Source organism: Choristoneura fumiferana, chromosome 5 (genome assembly GCF_025370935.1).
Source record: "Choristoneura fumiferana chromosome 5, NRCan_CFum_1, whole genome shotgun sequence".
In the NCBI taxonomy this organism is placed as follows: Eukaryota; Metazoa; Arthropoda; class Insecta; order Lepidoptera; family Tortricidae; genus Choristoneura; species Choristoneura fumiferana.
In genome coordinates, this window is record NC_133476.1 from 1,571,297 (window position 1) to 1,597,218 (window position 25,922).

At 40.7% G+C, this 25,922-nt stretch overlaps 1 protein-coding gene across 1 annotated transcript in view; it reads left to right on the forward strand.

The window, feature by feature from the left end:
• Nucleotides 1-965: 965 nt before the first annotated feature.
• The window catches only part of LOC141427906 (hemocytin-like), a gene marked incomplete at its 5' end in the record, with an annotated part of 42,621 nt that continues 17,664 nt past the window's right edge, over nt 966-25,922 (forward strand). Inside the window, 20 exon segments of the mRNA XM_074087506.1 lie at nt 966-1,124; nt 2,345-2,633; nt 3,822-3,996; nt 5,189-5,294; nt 7,270-7,519; nt 8,553-8,774; nt 10,272-10,491; nt 11,786-11,937; nt 13,947-14,063; nt 14,510-14,643; nt 15,321-15,538; nt 17,048-17,265; nt 18,148-18,339; nt 19,819-19,946; nt 20,935-21,051; nt 21,980-22,099; nt 23,045-23,194; nt 23,556-23,714; nt 24,539-24,699; nt 25,363-25,492. Coding sequence (XP_073943607.1) covers nt 966-1,124; nt 2,345-2,633; nt 3,822-3,996; nt 5,189-5,294; nt 7,270-7,519; nt 8,553-8,774; nt 10,272-10,491; nt 11,786-11,937; nt 13,947-14,063; nt 14,510-14,643; nt 15,321-15,538; nt 17,048-17,265; nt 18,148-18,339; nt 19,819-19,946; nt 20,935-21,051; nt 21,980-22,099; nt 23,045-23,194; nt 23,556-23,714; nt 24,539-24,699; nt 25,363-25,492 — 3,417 coding nt within the window.

The following is a 25,922-nucleotide window of genomic DNA, read 5'->3' on the forward strand; positions in this document are numbered from 1 at the left end:
TATGTGGAAAAAATGACTTTCTGCCAAGTTTCTTGCGGTGCATTCTTCTTGGCAATGATGGTCTTTCCGAGAGCGCTGGTTGAAATTTGAACAATACAATACAATAACTCTTCATTGTACACCAACACATAGCAAGCAACGCCAACGGCAACTAGAGATATTTCATTTGACAATCAACAAACCCTCATTAATGTGCGCAACGTCTCTTATTTTTCTCTCTTCTTCCTTTTGTGGTTTTACTGTGTTTTTGTTGTGATGTAGATGTTGTGTGTTTTTTTATGTCAATAAATGTTTGAGTTTGAGGTGCGTTGAAATTCCAAAAATTAATTACATTTTTACCGACTGCCTTTCTTTTGTTTATGTCACTCGGACAGTTATGATGAATCAATGATACCACTTTGAGGCTACATTCGAAATACATAATTATTTGAGCAGTCGGGTAAAAATTTCTTTATTGGAATTGGAAAAAATTTAGATCGGAATAAGAACAAAATTTCTCGATAGGTTGATTTTGATGAGCTTCTGCCTCTGCCGGGCCTGGATACTAGTGGCAACGTATACGGACATGAGCTCATACCACTACTCGTTGTAAGTTTCAAAACAAAGTTTTACAAAATTTCATTTCTAATCAAAAAAAACATTCGAGACCCTTCTGACCCCATCGGCCATCAGTCCTGCGAGCAGTATGCCCCGCACGCTGTCACTTTAGTTTCGCTACTTTTCGGGCTATGACGGTAACCACACCGGTGGTGTAGCGGTATAGCACACGCCACGGAAAGCCGAGGACCTGGGTTCGATTCCCAGCGCTGGTCTTATTTTTCTGGTTTTTCTGTGCATCTATATTTCAGTTTGTATTTTCGATATTTTCACTCATAGTCAAAATACCACAAACCGCGCCGCATTACACCTATTTTTTATTTTTTTATTTTTTTTATTTAATAATGTTTTAATTGACTTGTCCCCAGCCCGAGCCTATTCAGTGTACGGAGCCTCTGGGTCTGGCTGCGGACCTGCCGCTGGAGAGCATAGAAGTCAGCTCCAACAACCAGGACCGGAAGTACTTCGCCCTCACCGCGGAGAGAGGCTGGCGGCCGCTGTATAGCACCCCTGGAGAATGGATCATGGTGATCATTTATATCAAGCTACTAGGGCTCATAGCGTTTTGATAGTAACTTAAGACTTGTTGTTAGTGGATACAAAAAAGAATGTCAACAATAATATTGAATTTAAAATCAAAATTTAAATACATAGAATTGAAATTTAATAATGTAACTATACGATTTCTACTCGATTTAACATTTTGAAATTTAAAGTGCCTTCATAGAATAATCTCCTGTCTGAACCGGGGGGGAGCGGGGGGGGGGTGATCAAACCCACCATATACCTAGTAAAAAAAATCGCCCTGTCCTGAAATTATAAATATAAAATTACGTGGTCTTACTTTAAGATGCTATGTTATTTGAAACAAATCAAAATAAGCCCTTTGATTGGTATCGTAAAATTACGGGTGTTCTTTTTTACCATTTGACGCGTTCAATTCTCGGTGCAGACAGCATAGCCGTCAGTGGCGTGGAGTGAACATTTGCGTTAGGCAACTCAGAGAATGAGGAAAGCGCAAGTTAGGTGTTCGGATACAACTCTGACTTTAGTATACGCAAGTTTTGTCCTACTTGTCAGAACGGTTTCATGTAAAAAATTTAGGCAACTCGGTGAGAATCGAGTTGTTATGACGCCACTGCAGTGACCCATGATAACTTGGGACGGCCTGTAAAAGGACATACTATTCAATGACCTAAAACCATTACTAATATAATAATTAATTGACAAGATTCATATTTCTAAGACTGTAATTTGATTCGTTCTCTGTGTTCTGTTTGGAAAGAGAAGGACGCTGATATTTTTAAAATTTCGCTACGATTATTAATTAATTTATTACAATTATTTTAAAATGTGCTTATTCTAAAAGGGCATAACTCCAAAACTACCACACAATAGATTCATTACTTTTGTCTAGTCTCTATTAAATAAAAACATCATGTAAATCTGACGTAGACGTTGTCAAAATTATGACAGCTCTTTTTTGTGGTGAAAAAGGCAAAGGAAACATATCTATTCTGTGGTAGTTTTGGAAACTTCGGATATATATATATATTTTTTTTTTAATATGGAGAAATAAAGTAAAATAATTATTTTCCCATGTTCAGGAGTCAAAACTCTTTCGATTCCTGTAGTAATTTACAGGCGTTAAAAAAATGAAAACTTGTCAATTGCAATTGTTTTAGTTCATTGATATGGACCTTCGCAAAGTAACGCCTGATTCAATAAAGCATGCTATTCATTACAGTTCGACTTCACCTCACCACGAAACATCACCGGCGTCAAAACCAAAGGCGGCGTCAACGGCTGGGTCACCACCTACAACATAATGTACACCTCAGACTTGACCACGTTCAACCCTGTCATAGACGACTCCGGGGCTACCAAAATATTCCCCGCGAACTTCGACAAGGACAGTGTGGTTGTCAATGAGTTCAGGCCGCCCATACACGCGAGGTACTTAAAGGTACTGCCGTTGAAGTGGAAGGATGCCATCGAGATGAGAGTTGAGCCTATTGGCTGCTTTGAACCGTACCGTGAGTATTTTTTTTTATAATTCTACTGTATTATGGGCTTAGTAAAAAGAGGGATAGAGATTGTCACGTGAGTTAAAAAGGCGCTTATGTTATTTGTTAATAATAAATATTAATCTGTAACGAAGATAATGAGGATTTCATGATAGGTATCGCTGGATGGCGTTAGAATCGAGAGGTCCGTTCGACGTTACAACCTTACGATTGGCTGATTTAGTTATTTAAACAATCACAAACAAGACTCAAATGGATGGTGATACTAGCGCCAACTAGCCTGTCACAGCTCTAGGGAGCTCTAGGGAGGGGGGGGGAAGCTCTGTAGGGAGTTAGGGACGTGCAGCCGGGTTTTTGGCCCCTGCGCCTTCCCTTCCCGGTCATCCGTAATGAGAGAGAGAGAGACATTTATTTACACAAATTCGATACACATAAAAATACATTAGATGGTAAGAATAAAAATAACATCGAATAGTATAAACTGGGCCCCGCTCAACGTAATGAATCTTTCCCGACTGCTTGCCTATAAATAATCTCATATAACTAAAATGCAACACGCGACATTGTCGGCGAACAACTTTCCGCCCGGGCATAACCAGGACAAAACTTTGAAAATCCTTTCCACTATATCGTATCCAAAAATCTTTATCTTTTTTGGGTCGTTAGACAGCGTTAGGCCCAGACCTGGAATATCAATTCAAACTGGACATCTTTCAAGACTATAATGTTCGATTAAGAGAAAAAATTTGAACGCATCGCACGCCTCTCAACATTAGTTTCCTTTTTTTTGTTATTAATTTAATTGATATGATTAAAATAATCTTATAGTTGAATTTATAAGTGTATTTCCATGAACATGTTCAATGCTGTTGCATGCCTGTTATTGCTGCGTGACCGGGGGCCATAACTTATAATTTACATTAATTTAATAATAATAAATAAATTTTAATTTTAAAACTAGAATCAAGTAAATAAAAAGCAAGGACCTGGAGTCTTTGGTGCTTAAAACGACAAGCCTGTCACAAAGACCTCATTGATCAAATAATGGATTACCGTAATTTAATAAAACCCATCGATTGTGGAAGGTACTACACAACAAATAATTCGATTTTTCTTATTAATTCTGCCTAAAAAATCGAAACTAACGCCATTTTGAAACCATTGATTTCTTTTTCTATCAAGAACTTAATTCCACAGCGACAGCAACTGTCGCGCCGACGCAGTCGCCGTTGCAGCCGACCACAGAGGCGTGCGTGCTGTGTCCCGGCATACCGGCGACATCTTGTGACTGCCACAATGCAACTGCCAAGTACTTTGACGGCGACAGCTGCGTGTCGCGCGACCAGTGCCCGTGCGTGGAAGGCTTTATGACGTGAGTATTATTTACTGACGCTACGCATTTTTTTTATTTAGGTAGTTGCGTCAAATGAGGGTTATTTGACAGGCAGCGATACGAGTTGATAGCGTTAGTAAACCGGCTAGTTTATAATAAACTATTTTAGCTAATTTACCAAACTACCACTTATTTTCCGAATAACATTGTAAACTAACTTTTTTTTTCTGTTCGGAAAATTCGTTCAAGATTTTTTTGTGTCACTTTGCTATAGTCAAACAGGTCAATGGGCAGTATTCTGAGCTAAAAAAAAACGCTTTTCTGTCATTTACACCATGTGATGCAGAATGTTTTACTATATGCTACACATAGTATTAATAACTCAAGTTATGATTGGTTTTTTGGAGTCTTTTTGTATTTTTTATTTCAACTCCAAATTTGTTACTTTTACGGGTATCCCGTGAAACCATATCAAAAATACAAACTGAAACATGGATGCACAGAAAACCAGAAAAAGAAACCTGAGATATGTATGCATGCATAGGAAAAATTCGTGTCTAGATTACTGTCCAGCAGTGGTGTAGGAGTTATAGCACGCAGCACGGAATGCTGAGGACCTGGGTTCGATTCCCAGTGCTGGTCTCTTTTACTGGTTTTTCTGTGCATCCATGTCTCAGTTTGTATTTTCGATAATAACTCAAGTGTTGTGTTTCGGCGTGGAGAGTAAGACAGCCGGTGAAATTACTGGCACTTGAGGTATTCCATCTTAGGCCTCTAGGTTTTTTTTTTTTTTTTTTATCAACTGGATGGCAAACGAGCAAGTGGGTCTCCTGATTATAAGAGATCACCAACTGCCCATACACCTGGGGTATTGCAGATGCGTTTGCCAACCTAGAGGCCTAAGATGGGATACCTCAAGTGCCAGTAATTTCACCGTTCTTACTCTCCACGCCGAACACACAGTGCAAGCACTGCTGCTTCACTTAGCGACAAGATGGTGGTAGCAATCCGGCACCTTGCACAAGGTCCTACCACCTGCAGCAGGTGTTGCAGATGTTTATGGGCGGTGGTATTCTCTTACCATCAGGAGACCCACATGCACGTTTGCCTTCCTGTCGTATAAAAAAAAAGTGTTTTTTTTTTTTTAGATATTCCCTTTTGGCTTAGGAGGGCAGAATAATACAGGGTAGTGTTGGTTAAACATCTTTCTTTCTCCCTCGTATGTTTGTAGTTACGCCGTGGGCTCAGCGTTCCGCGGCCTCAACTGCGACGAGTGTGTGTGCAAGCTGGGCGGCGTCACCGACTGCAAGCCTGTCAAGGAGTGCGCGTGCGACCAGGTCAGTTGACTACGCCGCCCGCGGAGTGGCGTGGCGTCGTAAACATAGCTCGGACAGGGTCATCGCAAAAATAGATATGGAAGTAGAACAAGGTTCAATAGAGTCGTAATACCAAAGATTCATCATCATCATCATCATCCAGCCTATATACGTCCCACTGCTGGGCACAGGCCTCCTCTCAGAACAAGAGGGCTTGGGCCATAGTTCCCAGGCGGGCCCAGTGTGGATTGGGAACTTCACACGCACCATTGAATTGCTTCGCAGGTTTGTGCAGGTTTCCTCACGATGTTTTCCTTCACCGCTAAGCTCGTGGTAAATTTCAAATGTAATTCCGCACATGAATTTCGAAAAACTCAGAGGTGCGAGCCGGGGTTTGAACCCACGACCCTCTGTTTGAGAGGCGATAGGTCAAACCACTAGGCCACCACGGCTTCCCAAACGGCATACCAAAGATTATGAATGATTAACTAAAGCGGACATTGTCCTAATTTAACATTTGACCTTTTTTAGTTGCATATCTGTCATAGTTCTGTCAACCGTGATATTTCTGAAACAGTTTTGTGACAATTTAAATTAATAAATTTATTTAAGTACTTATGGTTATTTTGAAATATCTTAAATATGGTGAACCTTCACAAACATACGGTAACTTTTGAAATAAAAATAGAAATGGTTTATTTCTTAGAATATGGTAGGTACAGATAAGTAGTTATTATAATAAATGTCTACCAGATCTGGCGTAGAAATATATTAATATGTCACAAAAATACGAATAAAATTGTCATGAATATAGTATAAATTAATTTAACTTAAAATTATTATTACATTTGACATAATTATTATATAAAACAATTAAAATAACTCTATTGACACTTCACGGGAAGCCGGGAGCCGGTCGCCCGACACCCGAAGGGTTAATTAATTAAAATTAGGTTAAGTGCCAAGTCAAAAATTCTGTAAATTTAAAAATCGTAAGAAAGATTTCTATTCAAGGGTGTTTTAAAATTCATTCGGTTACTAATAGTGGTAAATGAAAGTTGCTTGCTTCCAACGTTGCGTCTAACGCACTTGGAATCACAACCGTTTTCACTACCTCTTTCTGGCACATGGTATAGGATGAACGTAGAAAGAGATGGAAAATGCGATCGTGAATGTCACCGCGTTAAGCCGCATTCACTATCTGTCGTGTTGTGTTGTGATGCTCGCTGTCTCTCTCTCTCTCTATAGCTTGTGATGCATCAACACAAGCCGTCACAACACACTGCATCAGATAAATGTGAACGCAAGCATATAAAATTTATGAAACCGATACCGTTCTGATGCGTCATGACACAACACGACACTTAGGCACTTGTCTCACCGCCAGCGAGGAAACGATTGGCTATCGACTATTTTCTCGCTCAAGAAACGAACAAAAGATATAAGATCCTGTGTGAGTAAAAGAGACACATATATTAATAGTTGATCGCTGGCTGTTCACACTGTCGGCGAGAACTCGCTCTTACATCTTTTGTCGCAGCGACAAGAGCTATAAAACTCGCTGAGCTATAGATACTCACTCAGCGATGTCAGCTTGGCGGCCACCCCGCACGAGCGAGTCGAGTGGAGCGAGTAATCGCCCGTCGCACGCGAACACTCGCTTACAGCCGAGCGACAAAACTACACTCGCTTCTCGCTGCTCGCCCACTCGTTTCTAGTTACTCGCTCTGCTCGCTTCTCGCTCATCGTCGTCGGTGGGACAAGTGCCATAGTCACTAGAAATAAGTCCTCTAAAGCCACCAAGTATGTACTAAGCCGAGTTTAGACTTGCAAGAAAAATCATGCAAGTTGCATTACATTGCGAGGCCGTGAAGCCAACGAGTTTTTAGCGGTCAATCGAGCGCCGCAATAAAATGCAACTTGCACGATTTTTCTTGCAAATCTAAACTCGGCTTAGTACATACTTGGTGGCTATTTTGTGATGTCATCTTTGCAGGACCTGGTGCCAAAGCTGACATCCACCTGCGAATGCCTGTGCACCCCGTGCGCTCCCGGCACCAAGATCTGCCCCACCAGCAAGCTCTGCCTGCCGCTGGAGAAATGGTGCGACGGGCTGCAAGACTGCCCTGATGATGAGCGAGCCTGTACGACCACCCCGCCGACGGTGACCACCACCGTCGAGCCGACAGTGGTCTCGACTGCTGCGCCCACAGTGGCGGCGACCTTACCGACTACTACTGAAAAACGTGAGTGTTTATTGACAAGGGCGGATCTGGGGGGGGGGTCATGACCCCCTCCCCCCCACCCTCGGGCCGGGTCCAAGAATGAATCTAGGACAACCATGGACATGGATTGATTTAAATAAATATTAATATAAGTAATTATGATTCAATGTGTTATTTATAAAAAAATAACCAGAATTTGAGCCCCCCCCGTCCCGCCCCCCTTCCGGCTATGAAACTGGACCCGCCCTTGCATCCGGGCGGAGAGAGCGTGTTCACCCTTCGTCTTCACCCTTATGTCGTTAGTATTCTATAGGCCCGCAGGAAGCGGTTCACTGTGATGTATAGATATAATTTAATAATATTAGTTAGACGACCAGATGGCCTAGTGGTTAGAGAACCTGACTACGAAGCTTGAGGTCCCGGGTTCGATTCCCGTGTCGGGGCAGATATTTGTATGAAAAATACGAATGTTTGTTCTCGGGTCTTGGGTGTTTAATATGTATTTAAGTATGTATCTATATCTATATAATTATATTTATTCGTTGCTTAGTACCCATAACACAAGCTTTGCTAAGCTTACTTTGGGACTAGGTCAATTGGTGTGAATTGTCCCGTGATATTTATTTATTTATTTATTGTAAATCTGTTTAAAAAAATATACCTCTTTGAGTTTCTTGCCGGATTCTTCTCCACAGAGGTTTTTCCGAACCGGTGGTAGATTTTGTTTTGACATTCATAAGTGCTTGTTTTAACCTAAACTGAATAAAGATATTTTGACTTTGACTTTCCTAATGCAAACTGCTAAGGATTGGAATTAGCTTCCATCATCTGTGTTTCTAGACAGATACAGCCTAGTTTTTTCGGCTAGACTCTAACCTATGAAATTTGACCTCATCAGCATAACGCGCCGTGCTGTTTCAGTAAACCTTTCTACCCTGAAGAAAGGAGAAATCCCGAAGGAGTATTAAAGTAGAACATCAATTCTAACGCCTTCTCAACAATTCACTGAAGAATGATGGTGACCGATTCTAAATTTTTGATGTCCTTTTTTCAGCTCAAGATTGCCCGGTAGTGGAATGCCCTCCCGGCTACCTGGTACGCCTGGTGGCGCCCCGTTACAGGTCATTGACCTCGGACTTGCCCCCTCCGCGCCCGCGCCAGTCCTACAACCGTTACTACCGGGGCGGCGCTAAAGGCTACTCCCGAGGTGGATACTCTAAGGGAGGGTATTCGAAGGGAGGATACTCTAAGGGTGGTTTCGCTAAAGGTGGATATGGTAAGTGATGCAGAAGTGGTTATACATGTCGCGAAATGAAACCAACTAATATAAACTGAGAGCGGAATTCTCATGGTAAAAATCAAACGTCATTTGAGTTGAAATGTTAAATTTTATCGACTTTTTCTGTTATCGATAAGTTTAATCTCCTTCTATAATCTACTTCTGTATTCATATAAAAATCAGTAAGTAATTAATTAGTGACTTTTAACATAATGAAATACTAAATAGTTAAGTAGTTTTTAAAATTATTATTTGATGTTGTATTTTATTTGAATGTTATTATTTATTTATTGATGTTAATTATTATTAACGATAGGTTCATAATGATATGAAGTTAACAAATTTTATTTTCTTACACTATATATTATTAATATATTTTTTGCTTAAATGTGAATTTGATGACTATTTTTGTTAGTCTTATATTAATAATTTCGTACCGGTCTACGGTAGACTCGAACGAAATGCACATCAAATTGAAGAGCGTAAAAAATTAGTCAATCCGAGTCGACAACTTGTAGGCGGAAAATTCGGATTAGCGAGTATTTTCAATATAAACTTGAATAAATTAAGTATATAATGGCGTTGAGAAGTAAACATGTCAAAGTCATCACATAAAAGTGGCGTTAGTGTCATGTCATCACGTGTCACAGGTTTGTATTTCGTTTCGTTCTCCATTGTGACCTCTTAAGGGTACGATTCGTCGATTTTCATCAGATCGATCGTACAGACGATTATGAGACAGAGACATCATAGTTATTTGGGCAAATTAGACTTAGGAGAAATATCTACTGGTGCAATACCAATCGTAGGTTAGCCTTTAAAGTGTTTGTGATAATAATTAAGGCTGGGAATATACGTCAGATGTTTTGATAAGTACGACAGTCTTTACTGGCAAAATTTTTTTTCAAACATATTATTATGAGTCTACATTTTACCCGAGCGAAGCCGGGTTTTCATCTAGTAAATAAATAAAGATACGCATCGTTAATAACTTATCGATAATCGATAAAATTCAACGTTCCAACTCATGGACGATTGATTTTTAACATGAGAAATCCGCTTTCTAAAATTGAATTGAATTGAATTGAATTTCTGATTATAAACGTGAAAGTTTGTATGTCAATTTTTTTTTAATCTGCTTAAATATTTTAAATCTGTCGACAACTGCGGGAAGTAGCGGAGCCTCCTAACACAAAATAAGTATTGTCATACTTGGCAGCCACATTTATTTGAATGAAATTTGGTGTGCACAAAGCATATCTGGACAATACATAGGGTAATTTTTATCTCGATGTTCCCACGGGATCGAGTTAAAATCTCGAAATCTCAACCGCTGGGTTTAGAGTCACGAAATTTGACACGATTATTTTTAATGCAACGGTGATGAGAACCACAATGTAACTTTTAGGAATTCCTGAATTTTTAATTGAACTGCTGGATCTAAAGGTTTACGAGTGAATATTTTTATTTGCATTGTATTGTTCCTCCCCTCAGGTCAAGCCCCGCAGCTCACCCCGGTCTTCTCCCTGGAGAAGGCCGCTCAGTCCAGCAAAGCGCCCGTCAAGGAGTGCCAGCAGTTCAAGTGCGTGCCGAAGCTGCCCCCCCTCCGTCCGGGGGCCACCGCTCCCCCTCAGATCTGCTCCACGCCCGTGTGCCCCCCGGGGTACAGCCTGAAGCTGGAAGCTGTTCCAGTTGGGGCCAACCAGTGTCCACAGTAAGTAGAGAGAGAGAGAGAGAGAGAGAGAGAGAGAGAGAGAGAGAGAGAGAGAGAGACATTTATTAAAACATAATGAGGGCTACCCTTTTTTGCGCTCACCAGTTGGCAGGCACCACTGTGGACAATTAAAATGTTTTTATTTCCAGACAACTAATTTGGTCCATAGCATGTTAGTAACAATAGAAACTTAAGAATTAAAGGTCCTGTCTGAAGTATAGTGGTTCGTTTATTATTACGGGCGTGAAAACAAAATTTACATTTAAAACATATTTAATACCTTAAAAGCGTACCATAAAATAATCGAGCATGCCACAGTGTTGCGTAGTCCCGTTTTGTTCGGAAAAAAGGGAGGACAAAGATTACCGAAAGTCAAAATTGGCTCAAAACACCGACATTCATTACCCCATAACGCATATTTGCCATTTATAATTAATTTCAAGTATTGCAAAATATTTACAAAGTTATTCTAATTATAAATAAACCCGCGTAGCTCACCCAAAAACAGTAACATTTGACTTTTCGAAAACCTCTCACTACACTAGCGCCTCTAGCGGCGAATTCATACGTGACAGCCCTCATTAGATACACAGGAAAATACATTAGGAGGAAAGAATAAGTCAAGGAAATTAAAATGTAAGGCGTATTATAAAGTTAATGATTATTTATCATGGACAGCGACATTTGGAAATAATTCCTATCCGCAATAGCGATCCCTTCCAATAGCGAACCTACTGTGTTAAAAATACTTGTTATGTTAAATACTTGTGATGTATACATATCATTTAATAATATTGTAAATCTGTTGTTGTTTCTTTAAAAAAAGTTGGCTCTGTCCATTGGAGGACAATTTGGCCAGTGTCTAGTAGTTTTTGCCGTTGTACGGTAAAAAAATTCTAGAAAACGAAATATGAGAGGTAATGGTGGATGAACGATGACCGACAAAAGATGAATAAATGAATGATAACATGACAATGGTGAAATGTCAGTGTCAGTCTGTAAATCTGTTTAAAAAAATATACCTCGTTGAGTTTCTTGCCGGATTCTTGTCAACATAGGTTTTTAGCGGTAGATTTTTTTGACATTCATAAGTGCTTGTTATAGCCTAAATTGAATAAAGATATTTTGACTTTGACTTTGACTTTGAAAGGGGGGAGGGGAGTTTAGCCTCCAGATCTCCCACTCACCGTATGAAACACAGTAGCAAAACTACTATTTCACGCCAGTATTCTGTATGAGTGTGGTACTAACCCGAGTCCTAGTGGCGAACTATACATTGCTCTTTCTCGTTCAGATACGGCTGCATGCCGCCGCCTGAGCGGCCGGTGTACTGCAACGTGACCGGACGTACGTTCACCACGTTTGACGGACACGAGTACAAGTACGACGTGTGTTTCCACATCCTGGCGAGAGACGTGTCGCCCTCTGAAGCGTGGACCGTGCTCGGTAAGCTTAGACCTAGATCTAGAAAAAAATCAGCTTCCTAGCTGTACTGGGACAAAAGGTACAGTACTAAATAGCGGCCGAAAACGATGTTAATAGGTCAATTCACTTTTTAGTGTTGTTCTTCGGTCCCGTAACCCAGAATATGAATAAGAATAAGAAACATTTATTTCATAACTAACATATTCAATAGGAAATAACAAATATTTCAATAGCTATCCCTTAAAGGGATAAGTTCGCCTTTGTACATACCGGGTGTGGCCTGTAATACGAGCAAAAAATTAAAACATAGATCTTATTCGTCAAACTGAACAACATTAGTTCAGCGAGTTTTAAAAATAATGGAGTCTTTATATTTTCCCTTTTTCATAAAAATTAAATATTGCTATCAATGTACGCCATCCTAGAACACAACTGACATCGCCTGTCACCCTACAAACAACAAGCATTTTGCTTTACATTGCTTCTTCGCATACACTTAAAAGTGTAATAATTAAGAAACTAGTTATTTTTAATAGTACTCGCTGAACTAACGTGGTTCAGTTTAACGAGTATGATCTGTTTTAATTATTTGCTCATATTACAGGCCACACCCGTTATATCTCATTGTTTGTCAATTGTTTTTGTTTACTTATTTTGTACAATAAAGAGTTTACATAGATACATCCATACGAGTACTAATATTATAAGTAAATGCGAAAGTGTGTGTGTTTGTATGTTTGTCCGCCTTTCACGTCGAAACAGAGCGACGGATCGACGTAATTTTTGGCATAGAGATAGTTGATGGGCCCGAGAGTGACATAGGCTACTTTTTATCCCGGAAAAATGCACAGTTCCCGAGGGAACAGTGCGCGATAACTGAATTCCACGCGGGCGAAGCCGCGTGCGGAAGCTAGTACATACATAAATGATTTTGACAATCTGACATTTCTGTCACGTTTGTGTTTGATTGAATAACTAAATGAGTCAATCGCTATTAAGACTAACGAAAATACGAACTGTAACATGGATGCACAGAAAAAAACAGAAAAAGATACCAGCGCTGGGAATCGAACCCAGGTCCTCAGCATTCCGTGCTGCGTGCCATACCCCTACGCCACCACTCGACATTGTCTCTTTTTCTGTTTTTTTTCTGTGCATCCATGTTTCGGTTTGTATTTTCGTTGGATTTCACGGGATGACTGTAAAAGTAACAAATTTGGAGTTGAAATAAAAAAAATACAAAAGGACTCCAAAAATCAATCGCTATTAAGACTGTAACATGAAGAGGACCTCTCGATACAAACGGCATCTAGCGATATTTCACCTGTCAAAAAAACTATCATTGTAAATTAAGATTGTTTTTTTGGAATCTTTTTGTATTTTTTATTTCAATTCCAATTTTTTTGTTGCTTTTACGGTCATCCCGTAAAACCCATGTCGAAAATACAAACTGAAATATAGACGCATAGAAAAACCCGTGATGCATAGAAATCAATAAAATATATTTATATATCTTAATTTTATATATGTGAGTATATTTGTGTATCATTCCGCGAGTCACAGACGGTTCTGACAGAATATCAGCGCTGCAGGCGTTTAACGCCTCAGCATAATGCTGAGTCAGCGGCCGTTTCACTTTTGCGAGGACACACAAAATCATATATTTTAATTTTTGTATTTCTTTTTTTTTTGTTTTATTTGTGTTTGCTGTTGTTGTTTTTTAGTTTGGTTGTATTTGTGTGTCTTTGTGAACGTGAATAAATGTCTTCTATTTCTATTTCTATTTCTAAATTCCGTGCCACGTGCTAAGCATAAGCTGAGATATGTGGTGCATAGGAGAAATTCGTGTCTGTATCGCTGTCCAGTGGTGATGTAGCGGTATAGCACGCGGCACGGAATACCGAGGACCTGGGTTCGATTCACAGCGCTGGTCTTATTTTTCTGGTTTTTCTATGCATCTATATTTCAGTTTGTATTTTCGATATCATTGTAAAAATAACAATGAAATACATAATTTACCTATTGTACAGTCCGGAAGAAGTGCCGCGTGAGTGGATGTCAGAACGAGCTGCTGGTGCGCCAGGACGACCAGCTTATCCTCGTAAAGCCCAGCCTCATGATAGAGTACGACAACTACGAATACACAGGTAAAACCCAGCACCTCGTTAGCTAAAACTTTTTAAAATAAAAATAAAATGCTAATGAATAATTTATTGAATCAAACGTTACTTTGCGGAGGTCCATATCAAAGAACGGAAACAATAACTTTGCTCACCCGCGATCTTATGATAGCTAAGTTTATGTTAGATGTTCCTGCAGTTCGTCCATCACCACACTACACTGACGCGTTTCGAACTCAAACAGAGCTCATCTTCAGAGCAACACAACCGTTCACAATGCTACCCAGACCCAGACCCAGTTAGTCCCAGATGTGTGTGTTGTTAGAAGTCTATCTATCATAAGGTCGCGCTGATTGTTTCAGTTCATGAAACATGAATTGGCTTTTTTTGCTTGCTTTATTCAGAACCCTCGTTACGCGATTTCGGCTGGCACTGTTTCTTAGTCTATACAATTCGATTTAACTTTTTTGCAGTCGATCAAACGAAGGAGATCTGCTTCCAAAAGAACAGTTTTGACATCAGCCAGCTGGGCAACGGACTGGCCATCAAGAGCAGAAAGTACAACTTTACGGTACTATACAACAAAGATGGCGACGTCAAGATTGGGGTGAGTATGAGTGTGGCTTACTTTTGTACAGTAATTTTGCTAATACTTACCTACATATCGTCACTTCTTAAAAAAAACTCGTACCTCAAAATAGATTATTTATCCGAGTGAACTTTATGCACATTATGTCAAGGTTCAATTTCGTTGACATATTGATTTTAGATACGAGATTTTTTCAAAGTAGTGACGATATGTAATGTAGACAGCTGGTTCCGTAACTAAGAATGCCGTGTGGTCTAAACGCCTGAAATACTCAGCCTTACGTACTACTTTATGCGTTTTGCGGTCGAGACGGCTGGTCCATGGGGGGTGGGCGCCAAGTCTTCGGTCTGGAAGTTGTGATGCAGGTTTGGGACATAGGTGGTGACCCCCGTTCCGGCTTGTACTTGGTTCAGCAGATCTCGTCGGCCATACAGCGGGGCTGTGCCACTGAGGGGATGGGTACATTTGAGCCAAGTATGATGCGGGTGGTTAATATTTATATTTTGTTTTATTTATTTTAGTTTTAGATGTAAACAATAGTTATAGTGCTAGTCCTAGTCTTAGTTTTAAGTTGTACTTTTGGAGCCAAATTAAACCTTTCTTTCTTTCTTTCTTTATTATAGGTTTTATCATTATCAGGTCGGGAGATACGTCGTAAAATTGAATTCTATAATTGTTTAATTACACGTTCACAGTTGTACAAGACTCACAAAGGCTACGTAGACGGTCTCTGCGGGTTCTTCGACGGCAACCCGAGCAACGACCTACGCTTGCCAGGCGGAGGGCCGGCGCGCAGCGTGGACGAGTTCGGGCGCGGCTGGGCCAAGCCCGGGCTGTCGCCGCGCGCCTGCCGCACCAGCGTCATCCCGCCGGAGCGGCAACGCCGCGCCTGGGACCTGTGTGACGTCATCACGTAAGTGGTGCTTTCGCTAAATTAGGAATTTCAAGCCAAGTTCCCACAATGCCTTAAAATCAAAGTTTTGGATCAGTGTGTCTTGCCCGTCTTAACGTACGGCTCTGAAATATAAATAAATAAATATCATGGGACAATCGACACCAATGAGGGCTATCGCGTATGAATTCGCCACTAGAGGCGCTAGTGTAGCGTGAGGTCTCCGAAATGTCAAATCTCATAGTTTTTGGGTGAGCTACGCCGGTTTATTTATAATTAGAATAATTTTGTGAATATTTTGCAATATCTGAAATTAATTATGGCAAATATGCGTTCCGGGGCAATGAATGTCTGTGTTTTGAGACATTTTTGTCTTTCGGAAACTTTTGTCCTCTCTTTTTTCCGAACAAAACGGGGACTATGTAACACTGTGGCATGCTCGATATTTGTATGGTACGGTTTTAAGGTGTATTAAATATGATTTCAATCTAAACTTTGTTTTCACGCCCGTAAAAACGGACTTTGAAAGCCATACTTAAAAACCTCACGCAACAGTGCGCCATCTAGTGAGACAAAAAACGATAGCCCTCATTGACGTAGTCCCAAACTAAGCAAAGCTTGTACTATGGGTACTAAGGACATCTTGTAGGCTTTTTTAAATCTCGATTTAAGGTTTAAACTGACAGTTTTAAAGATGTAAATAAAACGTTGGCTGACTTGAAACCTTTTTGGTCTGAAATGGCCTACTTACTTTTTAAAACTAAAGTCATAACTCCCTTCAGAAGAAAAAGTATATTTAAATTTATAATTCCCGCGGGAATAATTGGGGCCATTGTCCTTTAGTAATAGTATACAGGCATAGAATAACATCATTGTGACGAGCAAGTGTGATGAAAATAATATTATTCACTATGACAGGGTTCCTAGTCGCCTGGTGGCTTAGAAATCAAATTGGTTGACTATACGTTTCGAAACGCGTCAGTCACTATAGTGGTGGTGGTGATAAATGGGTTTGTGTGATTTGTGTGTGTTCTTACTGTGTGGTGGTGGAGGAACTGCATGAACACGCATATCTTGCATAAACTTAGCTATTATGGTCGCGGGTGAGCAAAGAAATTCTTTTAGTCATGACTATACGTTTCCATTTTGAGGAGAAATGCGTGCAACAGTGTGTCATTTTTTTTATTCGACTGTATGGCAAACGAGCAGGTGGGTCTCCTGATGGTAAGAGATCACCACCGCCCGTAGACACCTGCAACACCAGGGGTATTGCAGATGCGTTACCAACCTAGAGGCCTAAGATGGGATACCTCAAGTGCCAGTAATTTCACCGACTGTCTTACTCTCCACGCTGAAACACAACAGTGCAAGCACTGCTGCGTCACAGCAGGATTAGCGAGCAAGATGGTGGTAGCAATCCGGGCGGACCTTGCACAAGGTCCTACCACCTGGAACACCTGCGACATAGGTTAGAGACGACGACAAACTAAACTAAATAGCTCATACCACTCTCGCCCATTGGTTCCATAGCAAAGAACCCCTCTCCAAATGCGGCAAAGTCCTCAACCTGGACATGTGGAGAAGCATCTGCCTGGAGAAGCTGTGCAAGTGTACTGACCTGGTGGTGAACGGCACCAAGAGGACCGAGGAGGAGTGCCGCTGCCTGCTGGTGGAACAGCTCGTGGCGGAGTGCTTGGCTGCGGATAAGGATCTGGATGTGGCTGGGTGGAGGATGGCCTTGATTTGCCGTGAGTAGACGAACATGTAGAAATTTTATGTAGAGTCAAGCTCGAAAATATCTATTCGCTTTTGTAACCTGTCAGTGTGTCTGACAAATTTAGGGGCGTTTTAAAAATAACGTAACCTAACCAACAACAAGTTTGTTGGTTACCCGACTTTGTTATTTCAAAGCTGAACCGATTTTGATGAAACATGTCTAAGAACCATTGCTAGAAAACCTAATTATAAATAAAAAAAAAACCGCATGAAAATAGGTCCACTTGCTTAAGAGCTACGGTGACACAGACATACAGACACACATAGCGGTTAAACGTATAAGTTCAAAATATATTTAATTTTTTCATACAAATTTTGTGAGTCTGTTTTGTGACGCCCGTACCGAGTGTATGAAAAAAAACGTCACACTACTCTGTGCCACTTTTGTTTGGATTTTTTTTTAAACTATCTCTCTCTTCTTTCTCTTGATTTTGAGTAGGAAAATCATATCTTACTAAAATTGAAAAAAAAAGATACTAACACTTTTTTGTGAAAATTATCTTACGCAAAAGTTAAGACACAAAGTGACAGCTGGGCCAATCAACTATTATACCGACACTTTGGGCGTCTCCTGCGTTACCAAAATTGTCTCTGGCGTTACCAAAAAATCTTACTTCCAACAAGATATTTCACGGTTTAATAGGTTGAACTTGCGTACGATGGCATGTATTGTACACCATCTATTAAATTACAGAAAAAACATGTTTACTTACAAAAATCTGCAATTGTTTGAATAATGTCACGGATAGATTAGTGTCGGTAAAAAAGTTGATTGGCCCAGCTACAAATGGTAGAACTGTTAAATGCAAGTGACCCTCATTTTCCTTTTGTCGTTACTTTCTCGTTGACCGCAGCGGCCGAGTGCCCGCCGCCGCTGGTCCACTACGAGTGCTACAGCAAGGCGTGCGAGCCAGCTTGCTCGACGAGCGGCGCGGCGCGCCAGGCCTGCCCCGCGGAGCCCGGACACTGCTTCCCCGGCTGCTACTGCCCCGCGGGGACCCTGCGGCAAGGGGACGCCTGCATTCCGCCCCAGGAGTGTCTCGACTGTGAGTGCTTTTGTATAGATGTTATTAACGGAGCTATTGGCTCTGTGCACGACATCAGCGCCACCTAGCGTCCGCAAGGTTGTCGGCTCTGAGGTTCTGACGTTTTGAAATTTCATTGCGACATTGTGACAAAAATCAAACATATCACGCATTAATTTATAGTACAAAATTACTGTGATACCGTGATTTGGGTGGACAAAGGGCTGTGAATGAGGGCTATCGCGTATGAATTCGCCACTAGAGGCGCTAGTGTAGCGTGAGGTCTCTGAAATGTCAAATTTCATAGTTTTTGGGTGAGCTACGCGGGTTTATTTATAATTAGAATAATTTTGTGAATATTTTGCAATATCTGAAATTAATTATGGCAAATATGCGTTCCGGGGCAATGAATGTCTGTGTTTTGAGACAGTTTTTTTTTTTTTTTTTTTTTTTTTATTTATTTATTGAGAAACAAACAGTCATATATAAACATGAATTTGTAGACAAAGAAATACAAACAGACCTATAGTTTCCTTAATGATTCATATAAGAAAACGTGACAAACACACAAAATTGCTTTATTATAGTACACCTATCCTTATCACTATTGCGAGTGTTATCCTACGATTTGTCTTTCGGAAACCTTTGTCCTCCCTTTTTTCCGAACAAAACGGGGACTATGCAACATTGTGGCATGCTCGATATTTTTATAGTACGGTTTTAAGGTGTATTAAATAAGATTTTAATCTAAACTTTGTTTTCACGCCCGCAATAACAGACTTTGAAAGCCATACTTAAAAACCTCACGCAACAGTGCTCCATCTAATGAGACAAAAAACGATAGCCCTCATTCATTTTTGGTCATTAAATAGGAAAGTAAAATTTATTCCAAAGTGTGTTTTATTTTGGTTATGTCAGAGTTTGTTTACTTCATGTTTAGTCGTACTTTTATTGTAAAACGAAAAGATAAAGCTACTTTAATGGGCTCTTTAAATAATAGTAAACATATATCTTCTTGTATAGTTCTTGTATCGCTAGTAATAAATTAAATCGTTTTCAGATCAAAATACCTATTATTTTGACGACCGGTTTTGTGTGTATTACTTACTCACTATAAAATTTCAACCTCAAACCCTTTCAAAAGGAAAATTGTTGGTATCTGCTGGTTGGTTCTGATAACCGACAGGCGAATTAGTTTTTTTTTTTAATACTAGTTCAGGGGTCGGCAACCTTTTCAAAGACATGGGCCACATAGTAAAAAAATAATTACAAAGGCAGGCCGCACTTGTAACATAATTTTATACCTGATATATCTACCTAGTTACTTAATGTAGGTAGGCAAGGTACTATAAGTGATATAACAAAACAATCGCGGGCCGCAAAGAGATAGGTGTCGGGCCGCATGCGCATAAATATATCTATCTATCGGTCTATAAAAGTACACGCTGTGTAGTGAATCACTTAGAACTGTTAAGTGAAACAATATCTTATATTTGCCAGGTGAATGCCACGGGCTGGGTACCCCCGCCAAATATACGACGTTTGAGGGAGATGACATGCCGTTCCTTGGGAACTGCACCTACCTCGCATCCCGGGACCGCAACGAGACCGGAGTGCACAAGTATGAAGTAAGTATAAAAGGAATAAAGAAGCAAGTTTATAGCTATCCAAAACTCTAGTTAGTATTAACTACTTATAGGCCTTATAAATAAATTCAGAGTTGCTCAGCAAGCTGTGGAAAGGACTATGCTCGGGGTTTCTCTATGGGATCGAATCAGAAGTGAGGAGATACGTAGAAGAACTAGGGTCACCGACATAGCCAAGCACTAAGTGGACTAGCTTGTTGAAGTGACAATGGGCCGGTCACATATCACGGAGAACAGATAGCCGTTAGGGGGGAAAAAGTATAGAGTATCACGTTCGTTTCTTTTCTATTTAGCCAGAATAGTTATTTGTGTCACAAGGGAGCAAAATGGTGTATTTACGGCGAGGGCGTACATTTAATCCAGAATGTAGCGAAGAATTCTACAATAAAGTAAAGTAGAATCCTGAGCGTAATGAGGGATTCAAGTGTTAACGCCCAAGATGAAAATAAATTTGCTCCCGAGTGGCTCATACAACTTTTCACACCGAGCATTAAGGAACTTGAAAAAAAAACAAATTCTAAATATTGTTAAAGAGCAGCCAGCATAGAAAATGGCGTGGTTTTACAATTATCAACTTCAAAAAATGGCATTTGCAATAAAATACTTAGAAAAGCCTTGAACAGAAAAGCTGCACTTTGCTCCCTCTTGTCAGGGAGGAAAAGTTACTTTTCTGAAGAGAGATGTGAAAAAATAATTACCAAGTGGTTTCTATCAATTAATTGAGCCGTCTATCACAGTTAAAGAAAATTTAGAAAAATACAGTTTTAAAGTATTTGGCGTTAAGCCCTATTAACTATGAATATTTAGTTATATTCTATTAATATCTCGGGTGGTCCGGCCAGGATCTCTTCGGAGGACAGAACTATTCAACGATCAATGGCATAGACTTGGCACGCATATGTAGTTTAGTAGACAATGCAAGTACAGTCACCATAATGCTTGTATTAAATTATTTTTAACATATTTAAAGGTGTACGCCACCAACGGCCCTTGCGAAGAGAAGACCAGCGCGGTCTGCACGAAGGCAGTCCATGTCGTTTATGGCAAGAATGTCATCCACATACGCAGAGACCCTGTCACTAAGAAGGTATGTTGCGAAATGGTGACTAGCTTCATTCCGCGGTTATCCCGATGGAAGAAAAAAGTACCTGGCTCTGTATCCTGTAGGAACTCAAGAAATACTAAATATAAAATTTAAGTCTGTAAATCCAGTGGTATGTTGTTATGTCAGTCTCGTTACCCTTTTGCATTGTGTAGTAATTACAAGCTTTGTCCCGTTGTCTGTCTGTCTGTCTGTAATCAAATCTTGCAAGTTAAATTCGACCAACTTCCAGTAGTTGGATTGATTTGAAATTTGGTATACTTATGTAAATTGCGTGACAATACGTCTGGTAGTAGTATTCTGGTAGTCCGGCTAGGATCGTCTCCACAGGACGGAACTCTTCAACGGTTAATGGCATCGACTTGAAATATGGTACGCAAGTGTAGTTTTGGTGACAATACAAGTATAGTCAAAAAAAGTACAATCAGCAAAAAAAAACTTGTATTAAAAATGAAATGTTTACCAAAAACTTATCTTAATCGAATGTTCCATTAAGCTTTCTGTCTGGTCTGGATGTTTTTTTGCATTATTTTGTATATTTTAAAGCAAAATATTGCACGTCGTATTCCACCCACTTCTGACTGGAAATGTCACACAGATATCTAGTTCGGATGACATTCAAGTAAAATCACAGCAAACATTTTTGTACATTACATTTTCGTAGTAACTTTTTTTTTGCAGTTTTGGAGCCCGAATTTTTTCATTCAAATTGGAAATAAACTCATCTCAAAAAGTCCTTTTTTTTGTTTTGTAAGAGGCCCGCTAAAGGGCTCTCTTAGGTATCACTCTTTTATATTACCAGCGCTTTTGGAAAAATCACCATTCTCAAGAAGAATGCACCGCAAGGAACTCGGCAAAAAGGTTTTTTTTTTTTCAAAGTAAAGCGTGACCTTTTGTCATGTTTCTTGTTTAGCTCGTGACGACAATTGGCGAGGAAGTGGTGTACAAATACCCCGTAAAGAAAAACTGGGTGACCATCAACTCTCCCAACAAACGGGACGTAACGGTGGAACTGCTCAAGGCGTTTGTGGAGGTGAGTGCGCGTAGTGAACACTTGGCTCATGGCTGTTTTTGAAGTTTCACTGTAGCTACTCGTATGAAATATAGTTAGTTGTTTAATTAGGTTTAAGTTTTTTTTTTACTTTAATGAGTGACGGTAAAGTCTGGCCGTGGGTTCGAGTCTGGACTCGCACCTCTGTGTTTTTCGGAACTTATCTGCGAGATTACATTTTTAATTTAACATGACTTTTGAGGTGAAGGAAAACGTCGCATGAGAAACCTGTACACACTTTCGAAATAAAAATAAGAATGAGAGTTTTCACAGAGGCGAAATATCGCTAGATGGCGTTAGTATCGTCCGTCCGTCGTCGGTCCGTTTGACGTTTGACATTTGCTTGCGATTGGCTCATTTAGTTATTTAACCAATCACGAGCAAACGTCAAACGTCAAACGGACTTCGCGATACTAACGCCCTCTAGCGATATTTCGCCTCTGTGAAAATCCTCATTGAATAAAGATATTTTGACTTTGAAAAGATTCAATTGTGTGTCTGGAGCTCCCGAGCCACACTACTACTATGGGACAAGCCCCCTCATTCTACGAAGACGCCTTTTCCCTGCAGTGAAACACATACAATGAGACACATATGATAACAAGATGATGATATGTAATAAAGAACACAGGGCTCAAAATTGTACCTTGCGAGACACCTGCTACTCCAGGGTTTCTTAAACGTTTTGCAGTCACGGACCACTTTCACAATTTAAACAATTCCACGGACCCCTGTCAAAAAAATTCTTGGAAATTTCCTAATACATATGTTTACAGACTGATATACGTATACACACTCTCCTCTATGGATAGACTTACTGCGGACCCCTGATACACATGCTACGGACCCCTAAGGGGTCCGTGGACCCCACGTTGAGAAACCCTGTGCTACTCGAACCGGAGATGACCGGTTTTTTTATTTTGACAGCTGTCAGTGCAGCAAGCCAAGATGGAGTTCGCGGTGCGCGTCCCGTCGCACGTGTACGGTAATGCGACGGAGGGTCTGTGCGGCGTCTGCGCAGGCTACCAGGAAGAACTCGTCACTAGCAACGGAACTGTCACCGACGACTTTGAACTGGTAACATTGAATAAATCAGATGCTAGAAACTAAATGTTCGCTGCACTGCGACTACAAGTCTAAGACAGCTACGACTGTGCGACACATGACTTCATGCAAAACTCACCTCCTACCGCTTTCATAATCCTCAGACTGAACAAGTTATCTCGTAAGTGTCACGTGTGATGTTGGTAATAGTTGTGTGACACATCATAACGCGGTAGAAAGATGAATTTTACATAAATATATAATGTCGCACAGACGGCGCTGTCTTGCGCGTGAGCGTATTTCAAGCCTGTCTGCTTCGAATTTTTGTTTACATCGTTGAATCTTAAACGTAGCGACTTAGCTTTCGTAACCGACTCATAAACCCCCTCCTCAGTACGGCAAGAGCTGGGAGGCTGCGCCGGCGTCTCTGGCAGCACTGGCGTTGCCTCCGCAGGAGCAGTGCGACCAGCCCACTCCGGAGCCCGAGTGCGTGCCACTGCCACCCGAGGACAACCAGTGTCTCAATCTCTATGACAAGGATAAGTTTGGACCCGTAAGTATAGCTTCGACCCGTCAGTATTGTTTGGACTCGTGACTGTATTGGACCCGTGACTTTGTGATTGGTTTTCTGGAGTATTTTTGTATTTTTTATTTCAACTCCAAATTTGTTACTTTTACGGGTATCCCGTGAAACCATATCGAAAATACAAACTGAGACATGGATGCACAGAAAAACCAGAAAAAGAGACCAGCGCTGGGAATCGAACCCAGGTCCTCAGCAATCCACCTGATTACATGGATTGCTGAGGACCTGGGTTCGATTCCCAGCGCTGGTCTCTTTTTCTGGTTTTTCTGTGCATCCATGTCTCAGTTTGTATTCCCGTGAGTTTGGTTTTCGACCCGTGAGTGTAGTTTGGACCCATCAGTATAGTTCAGACCCGTCAGTATAGTTTGGACTCGTGACTATAGTTCAGACCTGTGAGATTATTTTAGAGCGGTGAGTACGGTTTGGACCCGTGAGTATAGTTTGGACCCGTCAGTGTTGTTTGGACGCATGATTATAGTTCGGATCCATAAGTTTAGTTTAGACCGGTGAGTAGGTACGGTTTGTTAAAAAAACTCACTATGCTTCAGAATAAAAATGGATAAACTTGGTTCGTTTAACTATGCTAATAAAGAAAATAATGAATAAAAAATACATTTGAAAAAATCTAGTAGAGTATAAATTAGGCCCCCAGCATGATTTTGCTGAGTGGGATAATATATCCCCGCAACGCTGTATTTAATTGGGACTCGTTTAAAAACGAATCAAGTTTGTTCATTTTATTTTAAACATGACCTGGATGTATATAGTTATGATGGATGGATGTATTTCAGTGCCACGCCCTCGTGGAGCCGGAGCCGTTCGCGGAGGCGTGCGAAGCCGACGTGTGCGCAAACGCAACGGACATCTGCGCCGCGCTCGACCAGTACTCCAGCGCGTGCCGCCGGCAAGGCGTGTGCCTCGACTGGCGCACCAAGCTCTGCCCGCTGGCTTGGTAAGCTAGAATAAACTAGTTTTTCCCGCTTTTCGCCCACCTATTGTATCCAAAACTACTACGCCAATATTCTACCCTTTTAGAAGGTCATCATCATCATACCAGCCATAGGATGTCCACTGTTGGACATAGGCCCCCATACACCTCCAGTTGCCTCGGTTGCATCCACCGTGAACCCACGAGTTTAACCAGGTCATCCGTCCATCTCGTTGTGGACGTCCTATGCTGCGTTTGCTGATCCGCGGTCTCCACTCGAGAACCTTTCGGCCCCAGCGACCATCTCTTCTCCGTGCTAAATGACCTGCCCATTGCCACTTCAACGAGCTAATTCGCGTGGATATATGTCGGTGACCCTTGTTGGAAGGACGATTTAAAAAAAAAAACGATAACCATAATCATTTTACACTTCTAATGACAGTAATCTTTACGATTCTAGCTTACTTAACAAAAAGTAACAACCTACTTGCTAGCTTTACCGCTCGCGACACCGTCTTCAAAATATTCGTTTTCGCTATCCCGCGGGAACTGTGTCATTTTTCGAGACGAAAAGTATCCTACGTCCTTCTCAAAGTTTCAAACTATCTACATACCAAATATCACCTAAATTGTACGGCAACTTTCCCGAACACTTATGTTATTTTATTATTTTTGTGTTGTTTAAAGCGAGGCGCCGCTGGTGTACCGCACATGTGTGGACTGTGAGCGGACGTGCGATAACTACGACGAACTAGCCAAGGACCCCAAGAAGTGCGGCAAACAACCGACGGAGGGATGCTTCTGTCCCGAAGGGAAGGTAAGGACTTAGACTAACAATATTGGGAGAGTGCGAAGTACTAGGTGGGGGTAATGAAATCTATCGCAGCGCTCATAGTGGCCAAAAGAAGAAATAATCTAAGCTCTGTCATCTGTCATACTCATATGAATCTGTCATTAACAAAGCTATTTGTATAGACTTTAACTACCTAATTTTAGTAATAGATGTTTGTGTTATGATGCGAGCTTGAATTATTGACCACTGTACCTGTTTTGTTCTTTATGAAACGGTTGTTTTGTTCCTTATGAAACGGTTCGTGGTTGAAATTTTATATTGAGTGATACTCATTTTGATCTTAAAACGATATTTAATTTATTACTAGCGATATAAGAACAATTAAATAATTTTACTATTATTCAGAGAAACCAATAAGATAGCTTTATCTTTTCGTTTTACAGTAAAAATACAA